At 42.3% G+C, this 19,423-nt stretch overlaps 1 protein-coding gene across 1 annotated transcript; it reads left to right on the top strand.

Moving 5' to 3' along the window:
• The first annotated feature begins 11,366 nt into the window (after nt 1–11,366).
• On the top strand, nt 11,367–14,989 carry SMIM35 (small integral membrane protein 35). The gene is made up of 4 exons (XM_054592620.1): nt 11,367–11,384; nt 13,086–13,230; nt 14,222–14,255; nt 14,890–14,989. The coding sequence occupies exons 1-4, from the start codon at nt 11,367–11,369 to the stop codon at nt 14,987–14,989; spliced, it is 297 nt and encodes a 98-aa protein (XP_054448595.1).
• Nucleotides 14,990–19,423: the final 4,434 nt, after the last annotated feature.

Here is a 19,423-nt window from a genome sequence, read left to right as displayed (position 1 = left end):
TTATAGTTTCTGGGTTTGAATATGTTACTTCAGATTATGAAAAATATTAGTTCTATTTTCTTCTAAAACTCCTTAGATTCTACATATTGATTTTTATCCCACCTGAATATTTCTTGTATAATGTGTGAAATAGGGTTCTATAGTTGTTTTATTTCAAGTAATAGTGGTCCATACACCTTATTTGTTGAACAAGCCTTATTTTACCCATTGATTTGAAATACCAACTTAATCATATATTACATTGTTAGATAGATATATACGTTTGTCTCTATAATACTCATGTTTCATTGATCTACTTGACTATTTCTGTGCTGGTGTCATGTTGGTTTAATTACGGAGACTTTATAGTGGTTTTAATTTTTTTAATATTTTATAATTAACTTTGACATTTAAAAAAATAAATAAAATCAATCTGCATTTAAGAAAGAAAGAAAGAGAGACAGATGGAACTCCTACCTTTTGCAACTACATGGATGGAACTGGAGAATTGTAAGTTAAGTGAAATAAGTCAGTTGATGAAAGACAAATGCCATATGATCTCACCTATTAGTGGACTGTGTTCAACAAAATAAACTAATGAACAAAATAAACCACAGGCACGGAAACATGGAACAGACTGAAAGTGACCAGAGGGGATGGGAAAAGAGGACAATAGTGGAAAGAAGGGGAAAGGACTAGACAAAGAACATGTATGAATGACCCATGGACATGGACAACAGAGTGGGAATTGACTGTGGGAGTGGGGAGTGGGGGTGGGATAGGTAGAAGGGGTTAGAGGGGTAAAAATTGAGACAATTGTAATAGGATAAACATGATTTATAATTAAAAAAATAAAAGTAAATCTTGCACAAAAAATAAGTAAATAAAAAATAAATAAATTAGTGTTTCAGGTTTCTTTGAATAAATTCCCAGCAGTGGAATCACTGGATCATAAGGCAGTTCCATTTTAAAATTTTTAAAGTAACTCCATACTGCTTTCCACAGTGGCTGCACCAATCTGCATTCTCACCAATGGTGTATGAGGGTTTCCCTTTCTCTACATCCTCACCAGCGCTTGTTGTTTGTTGATTTATTGATGATGGCCATTCTGACAGGTGCAAGGTGATATCTCCTTGTGGTTTTAATTTGCACTTCTCTGGTGATTAGTGACATTGAACATATTTCATATGCCTTCTGTATGTCCTCCTTGGAGAAGTGTCTATTCAGGCCCTTTGCCCATTTTTTAATTGGGTTGCTTGTTTCTTTGGTGTTGAGTTTCATAAGTACTTTATAAATTTTGGCTATTAACCCTTTATCAGATGTATCGGCAAATATGTTCTCACATTCAGTGGGCTGTCTTTTCATTTTGTTGAATGTTTCCTTTGCTGTGCAAAACCTTTTTAGTTTGCTGTGGTCTCATTTGTTTATTTTTTATTTTATTTCCATTGGCCGAGGAGACATATAAGGGGGGACACTCCCCAAAGTGGAATTATCTTATAGAGGGTGAGCCCCTTATAGTACAGGATTTTCCCACTATATTAATGTTCTAGGAACCCTTCTGTATCAGTGTACCAGCTGGGATTGTTGTGAGAGGCTGCCTTTGGCTTCAGTTAATCTTTTTGAATACTCAGCATGTTAGCTCACTTCATGATGGGTGATGTATGAGGGCACCTGTCCATACCATGCTGAGTGTTCAGCAGTTTTTGATCAAAAACAGCACGACCCCTGTGCTCCACCCTCCTTATTCACCCAATCTCACCCCAAGCAAATTTTTTTTTGTTTCCCCATATGAAAAAGTCCTCAGTGGGAAACATTATTCTGATGTGGAAGAGCTGAAACAAAAAATGGGAGAAGAACTAAAAGACATCAAAGTTGAGTTCAAAAGCTGTTTTGAGCAGTGGAAAAGATGTCTTAATAGGTGTATTGCATTAAATTGAGAGTACTTTGAAGGTGACTGAAGTTTAAACATGGAAGAATAAGTACACAATTTTTTTAATAAATAAATTCCCTTCTTTTGGGGTCCTGCCTCATATCAGGAAAAATATTGCTACAAGAAATGTGCTAGATTTTACTGCTTATGTTTTCTTCTAGAATTTTTTATGATTTCAAGTCTAACATTTAAATCTTTAATCCATTTTGAGTTTATTCTTGTGTGTTGTGTAAGACGGTGGTCTAGTTTCTTTTTTTTTGCACATATATGTCCAATTTTCCCAACACCATTTATTGAATAAACTGTCTTTATCCCATTATATTTATATTTAGGCCCATTTTTGCCTCCTTTGTCACATATTAATTGACTATAAAGTCATGGGTTTATTTCTGGTCTCCCTATTCTGTTCCATTGATCGATATGTCTGTTTCTATGCCAGTACCATGCTGTTTTGATTACTATGACCTCGTAGTATAGTTTAATATTAAGCAGCATGATTCCTCCAACTTCATTCCTTTTTTCCCCCTCAAGATTACTGCTGCTATTCAAGGTCTTTAGTAGTTCCATGTAAAATTTTGGAATATTTGTTCTAGTTCTGTGCCATTGGTATCTTGATAGGAATTGCATTGAATCTATAGATGGTTTTGCATAGTATGAACATTTTAATAATGTTAATTATTTCTATCCATGAACACAGCAAATGCTTCCATGTAATTGCACCTTTTTAATTTCTTCAGTGTATTATAATTTTCTGAGTACAGGTCTTTTATATTCTTGGTTAAATTTATTCCTGGATATTTTATTATTTTTGAAGCAATTGTGAATGTTATTTTTTTCTTAATTTTCTTTTCTGATAGTTCATTATTAGTAATGCAACTGATTTCTGGATATTAATTTTGTATCCTGCTACTTTACTGAATTCCTTGACCATTCTAGTAGTTTTCTAGTAGAATCTTTAGGGTTCTCTAAATACAGTGTCATGTCACCTGCAAATAAAGACAGTTTTATTTTTTCCTTTCCAATTCAAATGACTTTCTTTCTCTTTTTAAAGTCTGATTGCTGTGGCTAGGACTTCCACTACTACATGGAATAAGAGTGGTGAAAGCAGACACCCCTGTCTTGTTCCCAATCTTAAGGGGAACACTTGTAGTTTTTGACCATTGAGTGTGATGTTGGCTGTGGGTTTGTCATATATGGCCTTTATTCCATTGAGACATGTTCCCCCTATTCCCACTTTGCTGAGAGTTTTTTTTAATCATAAATTTGTTGGAAAGCTCCCTTTATGCAGTTTCCTTCTTTGTCTCTTACTAAATCCTTTGTTTTAAAGTCTATTTTTTCAAATATAAGTATTGCTACCCCAGCTTTTTTTTTCTCTCCATTTGCATCGAATATCTTTTTTCCATCCCTTTACTTTGTGTGTATCTTTGGTTCTGAGGTGGGTCTCTTGTAGACATCCTATACATGGGCCTTGTTCTCTTATTCATTCAGTTCCCCCATGACTTTTGATTAGAGCATTTAAGCCATTTGCATTTAAAGTGATTATTGATACCCATATATATATATATAGCCATATTATTCTTTTAACTATATCCCTCTGTTTTTCTCCTTCTTCCTTTTCTCTTCCTTCTTTTCCTCCTCCCCTTCCTCCTTCTTAAAGAAGGCCCTTTAACATTTCTTGTAATACTGGTTTGGTGGTAACACTCTTTTAGCTTTTTCTCATCTGGGAAGCTCTTTATTTTATTTATCCTTCAATTTTAAATTATAGCCTTGCTGGGTAAAGCAGTCTTTGTTGTAAGTCCTTGCTTTTCATCACTCTGAATATTTCATGTGACTTTCTTCTGGCCTAAAATGTTTCTGTTGAGAAATAAGCTGATAGTCATATGGGAGCTTACTTGTAGGTAATTACTTGATTTTCTCTTGCTGCTTTTAAGATTCTCTTCTTGTCTTTAATTTTTGGCATTTTAATTGTGATGTGTCTTGACATGGGCCTCTTTGGGCTCATCTTATTTTGGACTCTGTGCTTCCTGGACTTGTATGTCTATCTCCTTCACCAGATTAGGGAAGTTTTTATCATTTTTTTCTCCACATAGGTTTTCAATTTCTTCCTCTTTGTCTTTTCCTTCTGGTTCAGTTCTATAGGTCCAGTGGTACAGCTTTCTTGTTCACACAAGCTGGGAACTTGAGGTGTACTCCCCTACCCCTTTGCGGGCTGTGCACACCCTCTTGTTGTAATTGAGCCTTCATTGCTGTTGGCACATCAATGGGAAGGATTTACCCCTACGACAATTAGCTAGCTGCAAGGACTGGCTGTGGCCACTGATCTCTGACCACTGTGGAGGATCAGCTGGTTGGGGTCCCACCCCACAGAGCAGGACTTACTTCACCTGGGCTCTGGTGCCCACTGCATCTGCCCCTTGAATACGTAGCTTATGGAGGTGGTTTGGTGGTGCTTTGACATAGTTTGATGCTGTCAATCAGGTACACTGGCTCTGAGGACTTTTGGGAGGTACAGGCCAAGGTCAGCCACCACCTATGCCCTGTAGCGGGCCACTGGGATGAGCTGCAGAGTGATCTGCAGATGTGTACTACTTGTGCTGGGCTTGGAGGTGCCCAGCAAAGGCCAGACTGTGTACCAAGGCTGCTGCCACTAGTGCCAACCTGGAGTGTTTAGCAAGATGGAGCAAATAACATTATCAGGCTGAGGGAGATTCAGATTCAGATATGGCTCTGCCTGCAGGCTTTGTGTGTGTGTGGTGGGGCGGCGTGGGGGGCACTCAACAAAGGAACAATGGCCTCCACCAGCACTTCTGTCAGGGAGAAAGCTTTCCCCCAGCTCTTGCCCTGAAGCCAGTTCCTCCCCATATGTCCCTGGTGACTTTTGAGCTGCTGCCCCAATGCTGGAGGTCAGAGCAAGTGAATCAGAGTAAGGTATGCATGGACCCTATAAGAGGAATGCCTCAGACTCCAGCAGCCCTCTTTCTCAGTTAGCCAAACATCCCACTGGTTTTTATGGGGGCTTTTCTTTATGGCACTGGAACCCTGGGCTGCAGGGTATAGTATGGGCTGGGATCCCTTGCTCCTGGCAGGGGGGCAAACTTCCACAGCAAAGATATCCCTTGTGATTTTTAACTGTTACCAGTCAGTGTGGTACCAGCCCATTCTGTGCTTCCACACCTACTACCCCCGTCAATGTGGCTTTTTCTATATGTCTTTAGCTGTAGGACTTCTGTTCAGCTAGGTTTCAGGCAGTTCTAAATGATGGTTGTTCTGAAGTTTAGTTGTAGTTCTGACATGGTTGTCAGAGGATTCAAGTACCACATTTACCTATGCTGCCACCTTGACGAGAACCTACCTTCTTCTATTTTTTTAATTATGTTTTGCTCTAGATTGGAATCTTTGTACTTTTTTTTTTACATTGGGTTTGTTTATTTACATTGGTTTTGGTTATTTAATTATGCTGCACTTTGTGTGGTTGTTACGCCATTTGTTAGGGCAGCTAAATCCAGACACTCTATTTGTCTGACACATTGACTACTGCCTCAATTTATCTGCATCTTGATTTTCAAAAAGGGAAAATGCTATTTTCACCTAAACTTGATATCTACATTTTTTCTTCTTCTTTTCTCAATTCCCTCTTTTTCTTTCTCCTTCCCCAGCCTCCTAACTTACCTCTCATCCCCACTTTTTCTCAGACTCTTCTTTCTTCTTCCACCTTCTTCTCTTTCTTCTTTATCAATCTAAGTAAAAATTATGACAGTTTTCTCCTTTACAAACTAAAAGCATGAGTTTCCTAAGTTAATATTTTACATGAGGACAAGTACAGTCTTCCTTGTAAAGTCAAGTTTTGCAGGTTTTTAAGAAGGGTTTTTAATGGAATGAAGATGGTATTTTGGCCAGACCCAGGAATGCTAAAATCTTACCTTAGAGTACACAACATCTCTGAGGGAGAGACACAAGAAGAAACAATAAAAAAATGTTAAAGATAAAATAACATTATATCATAGGTCTCCTGTCTCAAGTCTCCACAGACCTGTCTTGAAAATTTGTCTGTCTGGTGAAATAACAACCATGACTGAAGGTCCACGAAGCATTTTTTCACCTCTTAGCCCAAATCTAAATCTTATCACATTCTGGCCTGAAAGAACAGGGACCTGCCATAATAAGAGTGTCTGAGCATAAATAAGGGGACTATGATGGCTAGATGGGTTTCCTAGTGCTCTAGATATATAGAAATAGAATAGAAGGACCACGACTATGGCCTTTTAACACATATTGACCCTGCCCACTAGCAAAGTTGGGCCAATCAGCATGACTCAGAGGAGATAGTAAAGCAAGGAGAGAAAGGTGGTTTTGTATGCATCTCTTCTCCCAAAAACCCATGGTTCCTTGTAGGATCAGGATTAATATAAGAGCATGGTCACATGGTCTCCTCATTAACCTTTGACTATATGGCTACTGATCCATACACAAAATATCCATTTTAATGGTAAGAGCGATGGTTAAGAGAAATGGTTCCCCTCAGGTCAAATAACAACTGTGAGTGGGACAAAATAGAGCTTTCACTTTGAATAACTTAATTTTTAACAATATCTTAGTGCTTTGAAACTGGTTTTGGATAATGTGGATGTATGCCTCCCCAGTGTAGAAAATGAAAGTATGACATCTTTCAAAGATGATGGTAATGGGTATATTAAGTTAGTGATAGCTTCAGTAATCAGTTAATATTGTTATCTGACTACTGACATAAAGACTTGAAAGTGATAGCATAATTTTGGAGGTGTTATCTAAAATTTTTTTGATCCCTGTTTAATAATTTTGCAGAGCAAATAATTTTAAATAATAAAGGGTAATGGAAAGGGCATGCATGGGCTTTGGAGCCAGAAAGAATTGGGTTCTTGCTGTGACTCTGGCATGTAGAGCTCTATGGATTTGAGTAATTATTTAACTTCTTTGAGCTCTATTTACAATGGCAGTAATACTGAAGCCTAAAAAAGTAAAAACTAAAATAAGTAAAAACTAATTTAATAAAAAAAAAGATGATAAATTTTTTGGAGCTCACATACCTGACAATGTATTTGAAAATATGAGAGAATTTCTACCTATAGCACCATCTTTGGGGCCAATGTTGTTCTGTTGACCCTTCTTAAACTTGGGTTTTGTGAAGGGAAACAGATATTATTAACTATAAATTTACCATAAATTCATAGTTGCTAAGACTTATATAAAAACTACATTTTAATGGAAAGTATTAGAGTTGGTTGAAATATTTCCATATATAAAGTTCCAGGAAAGGATTTTCTGTTCATCTTTAATTTTTCCTATAGCAGAGATATCCTAAACCTGTTTCTGAGGAAGTCTGGCTGTGCCTGAAGAATGTGAAGAGGCATGGCACTGGAAAGAAAGAGTCAAGCTACTAAATTTCTGCTAAGAAAACACACCCCAACTTATCCATCTGTTTTGTTTAGTTCTAAATATTTGTCTTTGATTTCATAAGCAATTAAAAAAAAACATGCACCCCAAGCTCTTACCAGAGACCATACCATTGTCCTGCACACTCTCCAATTTACTCCTGTATTTTAATTGAAAAAGGTGATTATTATGGAGGGTTGATTGAAGGAAATGTAATCCTTTCCTTCCTAAGGGCAGTCTAGGGTTTCTGTGATGTAATGAAAAAGAAAGTCAGGTATGCTATCATCCATGGGTACCACAATTCCTTGTAAGGAAGGAAATGTAGACATATTTTTAAAATATTTTATTTTTTTATTTTTAAAGAGAAAAGAAATGCTGGGAGAAAGAAAGGGAGGGAAACATGAATGTATGAGAGAAACATCAATTTGTTGCCTCTCACACGCCCCCAAATGGAGACCTGGCCCACAACCCAGGCAAGTGCCCTGACTGGGAATCCAACGGGCAACCTTTCAGTCCACAGGCTGGCTGGCGCTCAATCCACTGAGCCACACCAGCTAGGGCAGAAATATATTGTTTGAATGGATAACGTGGAAAATTTTTGGCTATATCTATATAAATATTTTTTCTGTCCTCCCTTTCTCCTTTGAGGTCTCTAATTACACATGCACTAGGTTGCTCTTTTCATTTGTTTTATTAATTTTTCCTCTGTAGTCAATTTTCAATGGTTTCTATTGCTATGTCTTCAGGTGCACCACTTTTTCCCTTCTGTAACATTTAATCTGCTGTTAATCCCATCCAAAGTACTTTTCATCTTAAACATTATGGTTCTCATTTGTAGAAATATGATTTGGTCCTCTTATATATCTTGAATGTCTCTACCTCATTTTCGAACATGTAAAATAGAGTTGTAAGAACTACTTTAATGTCCTTTTTTGCCAGTTGTAACATCCCTGTCAGTTCAGGGTTGGTTTCAATAGATTAATTATCCTCCTCATTACGGGTTAAATGTCTCTGCATGCCTGGTAATTTTGATTGGACATTGGACCTTCTGAATTTTACCTTGTTGAATGCTGGATATTTTTGTTTTTCTATCAATATGCTTGGAAGTAGTGAAGTTAATTGGAAGCAATTTCATCCCTTCTGGTTTTGCTTTTATGATTCATTAGGCGGGCTCAGTTTGGGGCTAACTATCCCTCCCAGCTGAGACAACACCATCCTGAGTTCTCTATCCAATGCCCTGTGAATTTTGAGTTTTTCCAGCCTGGCTTACGGGAACAGGTCCTGTTCTTAGCCCTCTTTGAATGTAGACACTGTTCCCACTAATCCTTTCAGATGATTCTCTGGCTTCAGGTAATTTATTCACTCAAGTGCACTGACCCATCCTTGCCAGGGACGCCCTGCACATCTCTGGGCTTCTCTCTTTGTGCAGTTCTCATCTCTGTCCTGTGAATTCCCATTTGTCTCCCTGGACTGTCTCCTCAATCCACACTTTTTTGTATGTTGTGTTTTCATTATTATTCAGTTTTAAGTACTTTGAAATTTCTCTTATAACATTCAAAAATCAATTCCAGATAGATTAGTGTTCTAACAGTGATTAGCAAACCTAATATAATTTACATAAAATTTGAAAACATGTAAAACAGTTTTTTTTAATATATATAGTCTATCCATAAAGTATCCAGCCATATACTACAAAAAAATAGAGACACTATTGAAGAAGATACAAGATACATTGTACATATGACAATGATGTCTCAGTCCCCTTCAAGATAGCCACCTTGGGACCTCACACAGTTCTCCCAGTTGCCATCAGCTGCCTTGTATTTTCCTGAATCCCATCAATGGTCTGAAATCTCTTCCCTTTCAAAGGCGATTTTAGTTTGGGGAAGAACCAGAAGTCACAGGGAGTCAAATCTGGGCCATATGGGGGCTAAGTCACTTGTGTGATTTGATGCCAAAACACTCTGCACAAGATGTGATGCATGAGCAGGCATGTTGTCATGAAGAAGCTGCCAATCACCAGTTAACCATAGCGATAGCCTTCAAAATCATCTGAATAATTTCCGTGGAGGAATGTTCAAGCTTCACATAAAATTTGATGCAGATTCATTGCTCTACTTTCCCAGTCATTTTGAATGTGACAGACACACAGTACACATGCTCACTCAACAGTGTCTCCCACTGCCACTGACTAGTACAGTGAATTCATCATTGTTCATATATGTGCATTCCAGTCCACTCTCCTCGGTTGCCAGATTACATCGATGGTTCATGAACAATTCTCATTATATTAATATTGGTTGGACTTTTTCTGAACAGACCTTGTATACACACATTATGAGGACAAAATGAAATAATAGTGTAAAAACATGCATAGAGAAGTTAATGCCAAATTTCAGAGAATAGGAGAGGACTACTCTGAAATTGAGATATGTGCTTGTAAAGCAAGAATAACAAAATTGTAGAATTCTCTGAAGATTAGTAGTAGGCACATGGATGTTCTTCATGTTATTTTATGTACTTTTTGGGTGCATCAAATATTTTATAATAAAAATTTAAAGGTATACAAAAGGGAGACAAAATAAATAACATTAATTAAAGGATCAGCCAAGGAAGATAAAAAGATAAAATAGAGTAATTGTGTCTGCAAGCCACCTAAGATAGAAAGAACTGTTGGGGGTGGGGAAAATGGTAGCAAGCAGAGGTAATGCACCTCCCTCCCTCACCAACTGGGTCTCCAGAAGGCCTGTGAGCCCCCTGCTTGTACTTTTTATTCCTGAAGAGACGTTTCTTTATGAAACCCTTCAACACCCTAGCTCCCACAAACACCAATAACACGACTACAACACTTGGCTGAGTCATCTGTCCCCCCGTTGCTGGGTCACTACCCTGAGTTCTTGAAGACCTGAGCTCTTGGGCCACTGTTACGCTCTCCATTACCCACATAAGTGATCTTTCCCTGACTTGGCCTTTTGGTTTCTTGCAAAACTCTCCTCCAATGATCATCTCTTTCTCTCTTTTTCTAAATATTTTTTGAAATTTATTTTTAGAGAGAGAGGAAGAGAGGAAGAAAGAGAAGAAAAACATCAATGTGTGAGAAAAACATTGATTGGTTGCCTTCCGCATGACCCCAACTAGGGACCTGGCCCTCAAACTGGGCATGTGCCTTGACCAGGAATAGAATCTGTGACCTTTCAGTTTTCAGGATGACACCCAACCCACTGAGCCACACCAGTCAGGGCCAGTGGTCATTTCTTGCTTGGATTTTGTAGTAGCCTTCTGACTGGTCTCCCTGCTTCATCATTTTCTATTCTTAATACAGTAGCCATCCTTTTAGAACATCGGATCATGTTACTTCTCTACTCAAAATTCTCTGCATCTTGCTCAGAAGAAAAACAAAACTGCCCTTATTGCCTTCAAGCACTACATTATCGGGCCCCTGTTCCCTCATCTCTGGCTGCTTGCCCTCATCCCTGACCTGTACTAATCACTCAGGGCTCCTTGATGCTTTTGGAACCTGCTTGGCATGCTTCTGCCTCAGTTGTACCTTCTGCTCCCTCTGCCTAGACCTTTTTACTATAACTATCTCCATGGTGTGTTCTCTCTCTCTCTCACCTCCTTTAGGGCTTTCTCCTCCATTACCTCATTCTTCATGAGGCCTTCCCTGATTGCTTTATTTAAAACTGTACTCTCATCCCCACCATGCTTTCTCTCTCTTCCTCTGCTTTATTTTTCTCCCTAGCATGTATCACCTTCCAATATACTATATAATTTATTTTGTTTTTATCTGTCTCCCTCCACTGGGAATATCATCTCCATGAGGACAGGGATTTATTTTTTTAGTTGTATATATTGCTGTAATACAAGTGTCTAGAACAGTGCCTGGCACAGAGAAGATACCATTAGTGACTTTGGGGATTCCCCCATTTTGGGGGGTATTAAGGAGTGGGGGAGGCATGCCTGATCCCTGATGTCCTCTGCTCACATTGGCACCCATGGTGTGTCCCCTGTGAGGGCCATCCCCTGAATTGGGCTTTGAGCATCGGCCATGCAGGGTGCTGCAGAGGTACGCCTAGACCCTTGCTGTATGGTACCTTCAGGGACTCCTTGCTTTCCTGGGACTTCCCTGCTTTCCTGGGGACACAAAAATAATTTGGTTGTTTCCATGTCATGAGAGGGCACAGCAAATCTTCAAGGCTGTCTGAGGCTCTGTCTGCCAAGGAGCTCCACACAACTACTCTTAGTGGACTCTTATCTTTCTGGGGCTCAGTTCAGGTCTCAGATCCACAGCTCTACCTGGGAATTCTATTGCCTCCTTGGGGCTCATCTTTGAGTCAGAGAATGAGGACTCTCTCTCTGGGACCCACTGACATCTTTTCAGTGGTTCCCAGTGCTTTTTCTTAATCTATCTTCCTCCCTCCCTCCCCAGGCTGGAGATTTTTTTCCTCATATGGCTAGGAGAGTAAGGTTGCTTTGATCACTTCTTGTCTATGTCGTGAATCCTTTCCATTTCTCTAAGGGCTGGGGCTTTTGTAATCTAAAACTAGGAGAGACCTCTTCTTTCTGCACTTTGCTGTCACATACTCTTTGAAGAGGAGAGAATAACCTGGATGCTTTAACAGTAAGAAAGAATAAGGGGCATGGGAGAGGGAAAGGCTTGGGTGGGGGGTATTGTAAAATGTTTTAAAAACACAGTTGCACCATTTGATAATATATTAACAACAACAATGATGACACGATCAATGTCAATCAAGCACTTAGTGTATACCAGTTCCTCTCCTATGTCCTCTCTCTATATGGCATCTCCACGAATCATAACATCAACTCTTTATTTATTATTATGCTTATTTTCCATAAGAGCAAATTGAAGTCTAGTGAGGGAAAGGGATTTGCTCTGGTTCACATTTTGCAAATGGTAGGCCTGGGCTTTGAGCGCAAGCCTGCTATTCCAAAGGTGGTGCTTACTCACCGCATCTCCTGGGCTCTTGGAAACACCCTGGAGCCCCCCGCCCACCCCCCCACCCATGGGACCATGGAGACGGGGCAACCGCTTACTGTCCCACACTCTGGCATAACATCTGGCAGGGGTGGGGCTGGCCTTTTCTTCCTTCCCCTCTTGGGTGGGGTGCTTCATCTCTGTGGTATGCTTATGTCAGCCTTTTCCTACAAACCTGGTTTCCCTCTCTGCCATTTGTTTGAGCCCATATCATCTCCTTGAATGTTTTCTTTCTCTCTTTCCCCAACTCCCCTTTCTCTCTTTCTCTCCTTTCTCTTGGTATAGCTTTACAAATAAAATATAAATTTAGATAGAAGTTCATACCACAAAAAGGGAAGAAGTGATGAGTATAAGCTGCAAACAAAGCCCAGTTAACACCCTGACACAAGGTATGCGGGCTTTGCAGGGAGGCTACCAAGAATCTTTGGTCTCTGTTCTCGGGGCCCTCCAGGCTACCCTTCCTGACCAGCAGGCTTCAGAGTCCAGAGACCTCTTGGATTCTTCCCCACACGTTAGTGTCTTTCCCAACAAGTAGAATGTCTGTGGCTTTGGAAAGGCTTCTCAGTGTAAAACTGTTTCTGCTGTCAGAGGACTATTGCTTTGGTTGGACAGTATAACTAAAAATCAGGTATCTGACATTCATGTCTTAGTATGGCTTAGAACTAGCTAAGTCAGATCAAGAGTCTCAGAGGACAGTCATTTTGATGCTAGTGGGTAGGGAGGCAATGACAGTAGGACATAGTCATTTGGCTGTGAGAAGGCTCTGGGCAGCTGGGTGAAGTATGCTGTGTCTCTGCAGGTGAGGACTCCATCAGTGCCCTGGGCCTGATCCTCGGCGTGGGGCTATCACTGCTGCTTGTGTCCATCCTGGGCTACAGCCTGGCCAAGTGGTACCAGCATGGGTACTGCTGGGAGGGTGAGTGAATACTGGACTCTGTAGCCCACTTCTGCTTGGCCCCTCCTCTCCTGTAGCAGTTGGGGAATTGGGTGGGGCTGCAAACTCTTTAGCATGATGCCATGCAAAAATATTTCCTGTGGTGGCTGCAGTGGTTGAAGACTTGAGTAGGTAGCTGAGCACTTGAGGTGGTGGGGGTAGGGTACTATGGCCTTTATCAAGGGAGTGGGGGCTCCTCCCACCCCAGCAAGCAGTCAGGTTCTTCTTCTCTCAGAGCCCACAGGAATTCATCCTCAAGGCCTGTATGGGCAGCAGGCTAGACCCACCAAGCTCCAGGTGTCCCTGGCTCTATCCCTGTATATCTCTTCCCCTGACTGTGGGTCTTGGGGTACTCTCCTAAGCTTGCTGATGCTCCTGGAATTTGGTGTGATACTCCCATATCTGACCCACACCTAAACTTTTCATACGACCCAAGAGAGCTGGGAGAGTCTGCTGAAATGTTGAGAGGTAGAGAACATTTCTCAGATCTGCAATTAACTTCAAAAGCTTCCACAAATTCTTGTTGAAGAATCTGCTATGTGCCAGTGCCCCTTTTCCTAAAAGGATTTTCTTTAAAATTCCATGCAAGAATAAAATTCTTAATCTCCATTTTTGTAGATGAAAATGTAAGGCTAAAGTCAGGGTTGGGAAGTGGTAGAGTCTGGACTCAAGCCCAGATCTGCTTCACTGGGACTCCAAGCTAGGACTGCCTCCTTCCCAGGGTAATCAATACCCTTACTAGAGAGAGCCCCAGTGGCAGTGTCTACGCGGGAAAGTTGGTGATTCAGTCTGGGAAGATGGGGTATGGGGCAGGAAGCAGGAAGTTCAGGAACTTGGGACTCACCCACAGCATCCTGAGGCCCACACCCCACTCCTCCCAGGCAGGGGTAAGGAAGTACAAAATGCTCCCAGGGGGGTGATGTGCGGCTTTCCCTGGACATCCTAACCTTCTCTTTTTGGATTGTCTCCCTAGGACCTAATTTTGTCTTCAACTTGTATCAAATCCGGTGAGTAGATTCAGGGCAGGTCCGGGTAGGGTGAGGGTGGGAGGTTAGTATGCAGGAGAAAGGATCAGATAGAAGCCAAAACTTACTGCTTCCCCATCCCCTAAGCAAACAAGAAAGAAGGAGCCAGGGTCCATTTAAAAAGTTTAGAAAATGAGTAAAAACTGTACACAGATAAGATCATGTAAGACCCCAATGCCAGTGATTCTCTTAACATTCATTTATTCATTTGTTTGTTCATTCATTCATCATTTACTCATTGTTTATTCAGGAAGGATCTATTGTGGCAGGTATTGTGGTATTAGTTTCTAAGGGCACAAAGATAACTAAGCATAGTCTCTGTCTCCAGGTATTTCACTGTCTAGGCCTAATTACAAATAATATGATCTCAAGCATAATATGGTGTTGAAAGAAAGGAGCAAATGAAGACAATCAGAGATTCAGGGACTGAGAGTCAGAAAGTCCTCTTGGGATAAGTCATCTTGTCCTCTCTGCCACAGGATAGGCCTGCTCCTCATCTGGTTCTGAGAGATGGGGTAGCTTCTATTCTGGAAGATAAGTCAGTGAGTCAGTGAGTTTGGCTCAGAAAGAGGCTAGGTTCTCAGGCCCAATAACTTGATTGGATCTTCTTTCTCAGGAACTCAAAGGAGCTGAAGATGAGTCCACCCTTTACCATCAGTGGCCACATCAGCAGTCCAGATGGTGGCTATATGAGATTCTCCAATAAGCTAGTCTGATGCGGGGGCAGCATCCAGCTTTCTGGAGCCCACGAGAGGTGAGTGGAAGGTTGGTGAGCTCCTGAGTGAGTCTGATGTCTCAGAAGGTTTTCAGACAGTCCAGGCATCCATCCAAGCCTAGCACCAAGGTCTGCTTGGAACCCAAAGTGATAATTTGATTCATCCTTTACCTTCTTGGAGTGAGTGTTGTAGGAGATGATCTCAGAAATGAAGGCTTGGGGTCATTATCCCCACCTCCTTCCAGCACTGGGCTGTTTCTTTTGCACTTGTCTATCCAATCTATTATCTCCTTCCTTTCCTGGGGAGGTTCTATTTCTAATCAGATAAATGCATCTAAAGTAGAATTTCATGTCTCAACATTTTGCTCTGAGATTAAGATTACAGATGGCTACCCTCTCCAAAGAGGCATCACGCCAGAGCTTCATTTCTGGAGTTTCTAAGCCCAGGAACCATGGGCCAGGTTCATGGATGGCTCACTCTTTGGTCACACCCTCCTTCCCCCTACCTTCGAGCCCATCCCTTCTCCACATTCCACTTGCTTCTTCCCAATCCAAACATTTTCTCTCTCCAGTAGTCCCTTGTGGGCCCTCAGTTTCTCTCTCATCTCCTTCCCACAGACCAGCACACTCAGCTTCTCCAGGTGCTCTTCCCTCTGCCACTCTGCTCTTGCTCAGGAGAAGATGGGGAAGATATGATGATATAGAGGAATCTTTAACAAACCTCATTTCTTTGTCACTCTCCCTTTTCTTTTTCTGTAGGAGGAGCCTGGATGAGCACCTGCTCCTCCCGAGCTCCCCTTGGCTGCCTTTATCTTCCTTGGTTTTTGTGGACAACGACATCTCCTCTGGCCACACCACCCTCCTGTGGTACGAGTGGTCCAGGAGAGTCAGGACTCTGGGGACAGAATCCAGCAAAGTAGCAATGGCTTTCTCACTGAAGCAAAAGAGGTGGCCATTCCTTAGGGAGGAAGGACTGGTCCCCAGGAGGTCCCCGAGCCTGTTGGGGAAAGTTCTAGGTATCCTGGAAGGCAAAGTCCCCCACCCCCCTGCCACCCAGTTTAGCCCAAAGTAGACTGGGCCTGGAGATTTCAGAGGGGAGCTCTACTTGAGGTGTCCCAACCACTTCCCTTTGCAAGGCTGAAACCAGGGGCCAGGAAACCAGTCCTATCTTCATTAGGCCAAGTCATGTCGGAATGGAGGTGATTGCAGATGCTGTCCAACACCTGGTTCTGTTTTCCTTGCTGTCGATCGGCCTCAGTGCCACACAGACAGTTTTGACAGCAATGCTGAGAACAGTCTAGAATATATTCTTGTTTTTAGTCTCTTGCGATGGGGTGAGCATGGGGTAGGAGAGCTCTGTCTCCTGGTGTTCTGCATTTCCTGTGTAGGGCCTGCCCTGAGATGGGGAAGTTAGACCAGAAATGGTAGAGTAGGGGAGAGGAACACAGGCTATACATAAAAAAAAAAAAAAACAACAACAACAGAGAATGTGCAAGAGAAATCAAGAACCAAGTGCAGCTAGGAGGACAGGTGAGCCGTTTGCCTTGTGAGTACCACTTCCTTCCATCTCTGTCATGCTGGACCTGATATTGAGCCTGCCCTGGGATATCATCTTAGTAGGTTCTTTCTTAATGCAAAGTTGTTCAATCCAGGGAAACTGAGTTCCTGGGGCAACTGTGAATAGAGTAATCCTGCCACTGCTGCAAGCTGTAGTTAGAACTTCTAGCCATGACCTCCCAGCCAATGTCCCAACAAAAAGGCCAACAAGGTGCAGAAGCCCAGGACAGGGATAGGTGAGAATGAGAGAAGTCATAATATTTGTCTTCCTATCCTCTCTCTCCTGTTCTTGCATAACAGATTGTAGAGGAAGGGGGAAAGGAGAGGTGACTTACCAGCAAATACCCCCTTGCTTCCCCCCAGAGTCTGGAGGCCATTCTCCCAGTGTAGCCACGCTCAGATTTAATAAACCAATCTCTGGAGTTGGAGGTCTTCATCTGAGTCCCATCTCTTCTATCCCTGAGTAAGTAGGGGTGGGGAAGAGCCCCACTGTCTTTGGATCCCTCCCTTTCTTGAAGGCCCAGTGGGAGAGGAGGGGTGAGGAGGGAGGGGCTGACTTTGGTACCCTTCTTTGGATTTCAGTTCTGAGGGCTGTGTCCCATTTCTTAACCCATGGGGTGGTCAGCTTCAATAAAATCTCAACTATGTCCTGCTCAGCATGGACCCTGAGTCTAGCCTATGCAGGGCTGCTCTAAGCTCCTGAAAGTGCTCAGGACTCAGCAACCTTGGGGAAACATGAAAGGGGCACAGAGCCCAGGTGGTCCTGGCCCCAGAGCTGGTGACTTCAGATAAAGAGACAGGGACAGCTGCTGAGTGCTGGGAGAATGGAGGGTATTTCCCATCCATGGGAGCGGAACTGAGACTGGGCTGCTTCCTCTTTTAGGGCCCTCTGACGTGTTCCCTGTCCCCTCTGCCTCCCCCTCATTGTCCTGACTGCCACAGTTCTACTGACTTTCTTTACCCTTGGGCTCCAGACCCCACCCTAGGATTTTTACAAGTTTTCACTGAGGGCCTCTTTCAGGTCATTCAGAAATGATTAGGAAACAGATGCCCAGAAACCTGGCTATAGGTCTGGTTGGGCTGGGCACTGACTAGGCACTCAGACCCATGGCTATGCTGGGCCTCCCCAGAACCTCCTTCTTCTATTGATGCCACTGTCCTCAAGAGCCAGGAGGTAGCCACGAGAGCCAGAGTGCTATGGGCTGGACATTTCTAGTCCCTCTGCCACCCTGTTCCTCTTTGGCGCCTTTGCCAGGACTCTTCTGCTTGGAATGCCTTTTATCCCCTGCCTCCACCAACCCACCCAACCACAATTAATCTCCATGGTTGGCTCAAGCCCATCTTTCCTATGGTTTCCCTCGGGCCTCCAGGCTGAATGCCACTCATTTTGATCCTGACTGTAGATGACCACGTTTCCACCATTTGTACTGTTCTCTACTCAGGCTGAGCTCTTTGTAGGCAGGGTTATGTCCCATAGGTTTTTAGTAATTAAACATGGAACACATAAGAGGTACTCAATACATGCTTGCTGAGTACAGAAGAAACACCCAGTATGGCCACAGAAGGCTGCCCTGTCCCAGAGAAATATGCCCAGTGATATGAGGAGGAGAAGAACTGCTTGCACAATACACAGTCTACAGAGTACAATGCATTTTTTTAAAATTTATTTACTTTTTAAATACATTTGTCTCTGCCTCCCCCCTACCTCTTTCCCTTGCCCCCTCCCTCCTTCCCTCCCTCAGCTCTTCCCCTTGGGTTTTGTCCATGAGTCCTTGCTATATGTTCCTTGACTTTCCCCTTCCCTTCCCTTTCCCTGCCCCCCCCCTTTCCTCTTGTCTCTGTTGGTTTTTTTTCCTTTCAGTGTTGCTGGTCATATTTTCCTTGCATCTTTGCATTGTTGGTTAGGTTCCGCTTATAGGTGAGATCATATGGTATTTGTCTTTCGCCCCCTGGCTTATTTCGCTTAGCATGATGCTCTCCAGTCCCATCCATGCTGTCGTGAAGTTTAGTAGTTCTTTTTTTCTTTCTGCTGCGTAGTATTCCATTGTGGATATGTACCATAATGTTTTGATCCAATCATCTACTGATGGGCATTTAGGTTGCTTCCAACACTTGGCTATTGTAAATTGTGCTGCTATGAACATTGGGGTGCATAGGTTCTTTTGTATTGGCATTTTGGTGTTCTCAGGGTATAGTCCCAGCAGAGGAATCACTGGATCAAAAGGCAGTTCCATTTTCAGCTTTCTGAGGAAATTCCACACTGCTTTCCATAGTGGCTGCACCAGTCTGCATTCCCACCAACAGTGTACTAGGGTTCCCTTTTCTCCACAGCCTCGCCAGCACCTGTTGTTTGTGGATCTGTTTATGATGGCCATTCTGACCGGTGTGAGGTGGTACCTCATGGTGATTTTGATCTGCATTTCTCTGATGGCTAGTGATGCTGAGCATCCTTTCAAATGCCTCTGGGCCCTCTGTATCTCCTCCTTAGAAAAGCATCTGCCCAGGTCCTTTGCCCATTTTTTGATTGGATTGTTTGTCTTCTTGGAGTGGAGTCGAGTGAGTTCTTTATATATCTTGGAGATCAAACCTCTAATCTGATGTATCATTAGCAAATATATTTTCCCATACGGTTGGCTCCCTTTTCATTTTGCTGATGTTTTCTTTCGTCGTGCAGAAGCTTCTTATTTTGATGAGGTCCCACTTGTTTATTCTTTCCTTTATGTCCCTTGCTTTACGAGACATATCAGTGAAAAAATTGCTGCGTGGGGTATCTGAGAGTTTCCTGCCAATGTTCTCCTCTAGGACTTTGATGGTGTTGCGACTTCTATTTAAGTCTTTCATCCATCTTGAGTTTATTTTTGTGTATGGTGTCAGCTGA

This window comes from Pteronotus mesoamericanus, unplaced genomic scaffold (assembly GCF_021234165.1).
Source record: "Pteronotus mesoamericanus isolate MK-2021 breed Mesoamerican mustached bat unplaced genomic scaffold, CSHL_Meso_final scaffold_36, whole genome shotgun sequence".
Lineage (NCBI taxonomy): Eukaryota > Metazoa > Chordata > Mammalia > Chiroptera > Mormoopidae > Pteronotus > Pteronotus mesoamericanus.
Note: the sequence above shows the minus strand (reverse complement) of the source record. Positions and strands in the feature narration are given on the sequence as shown.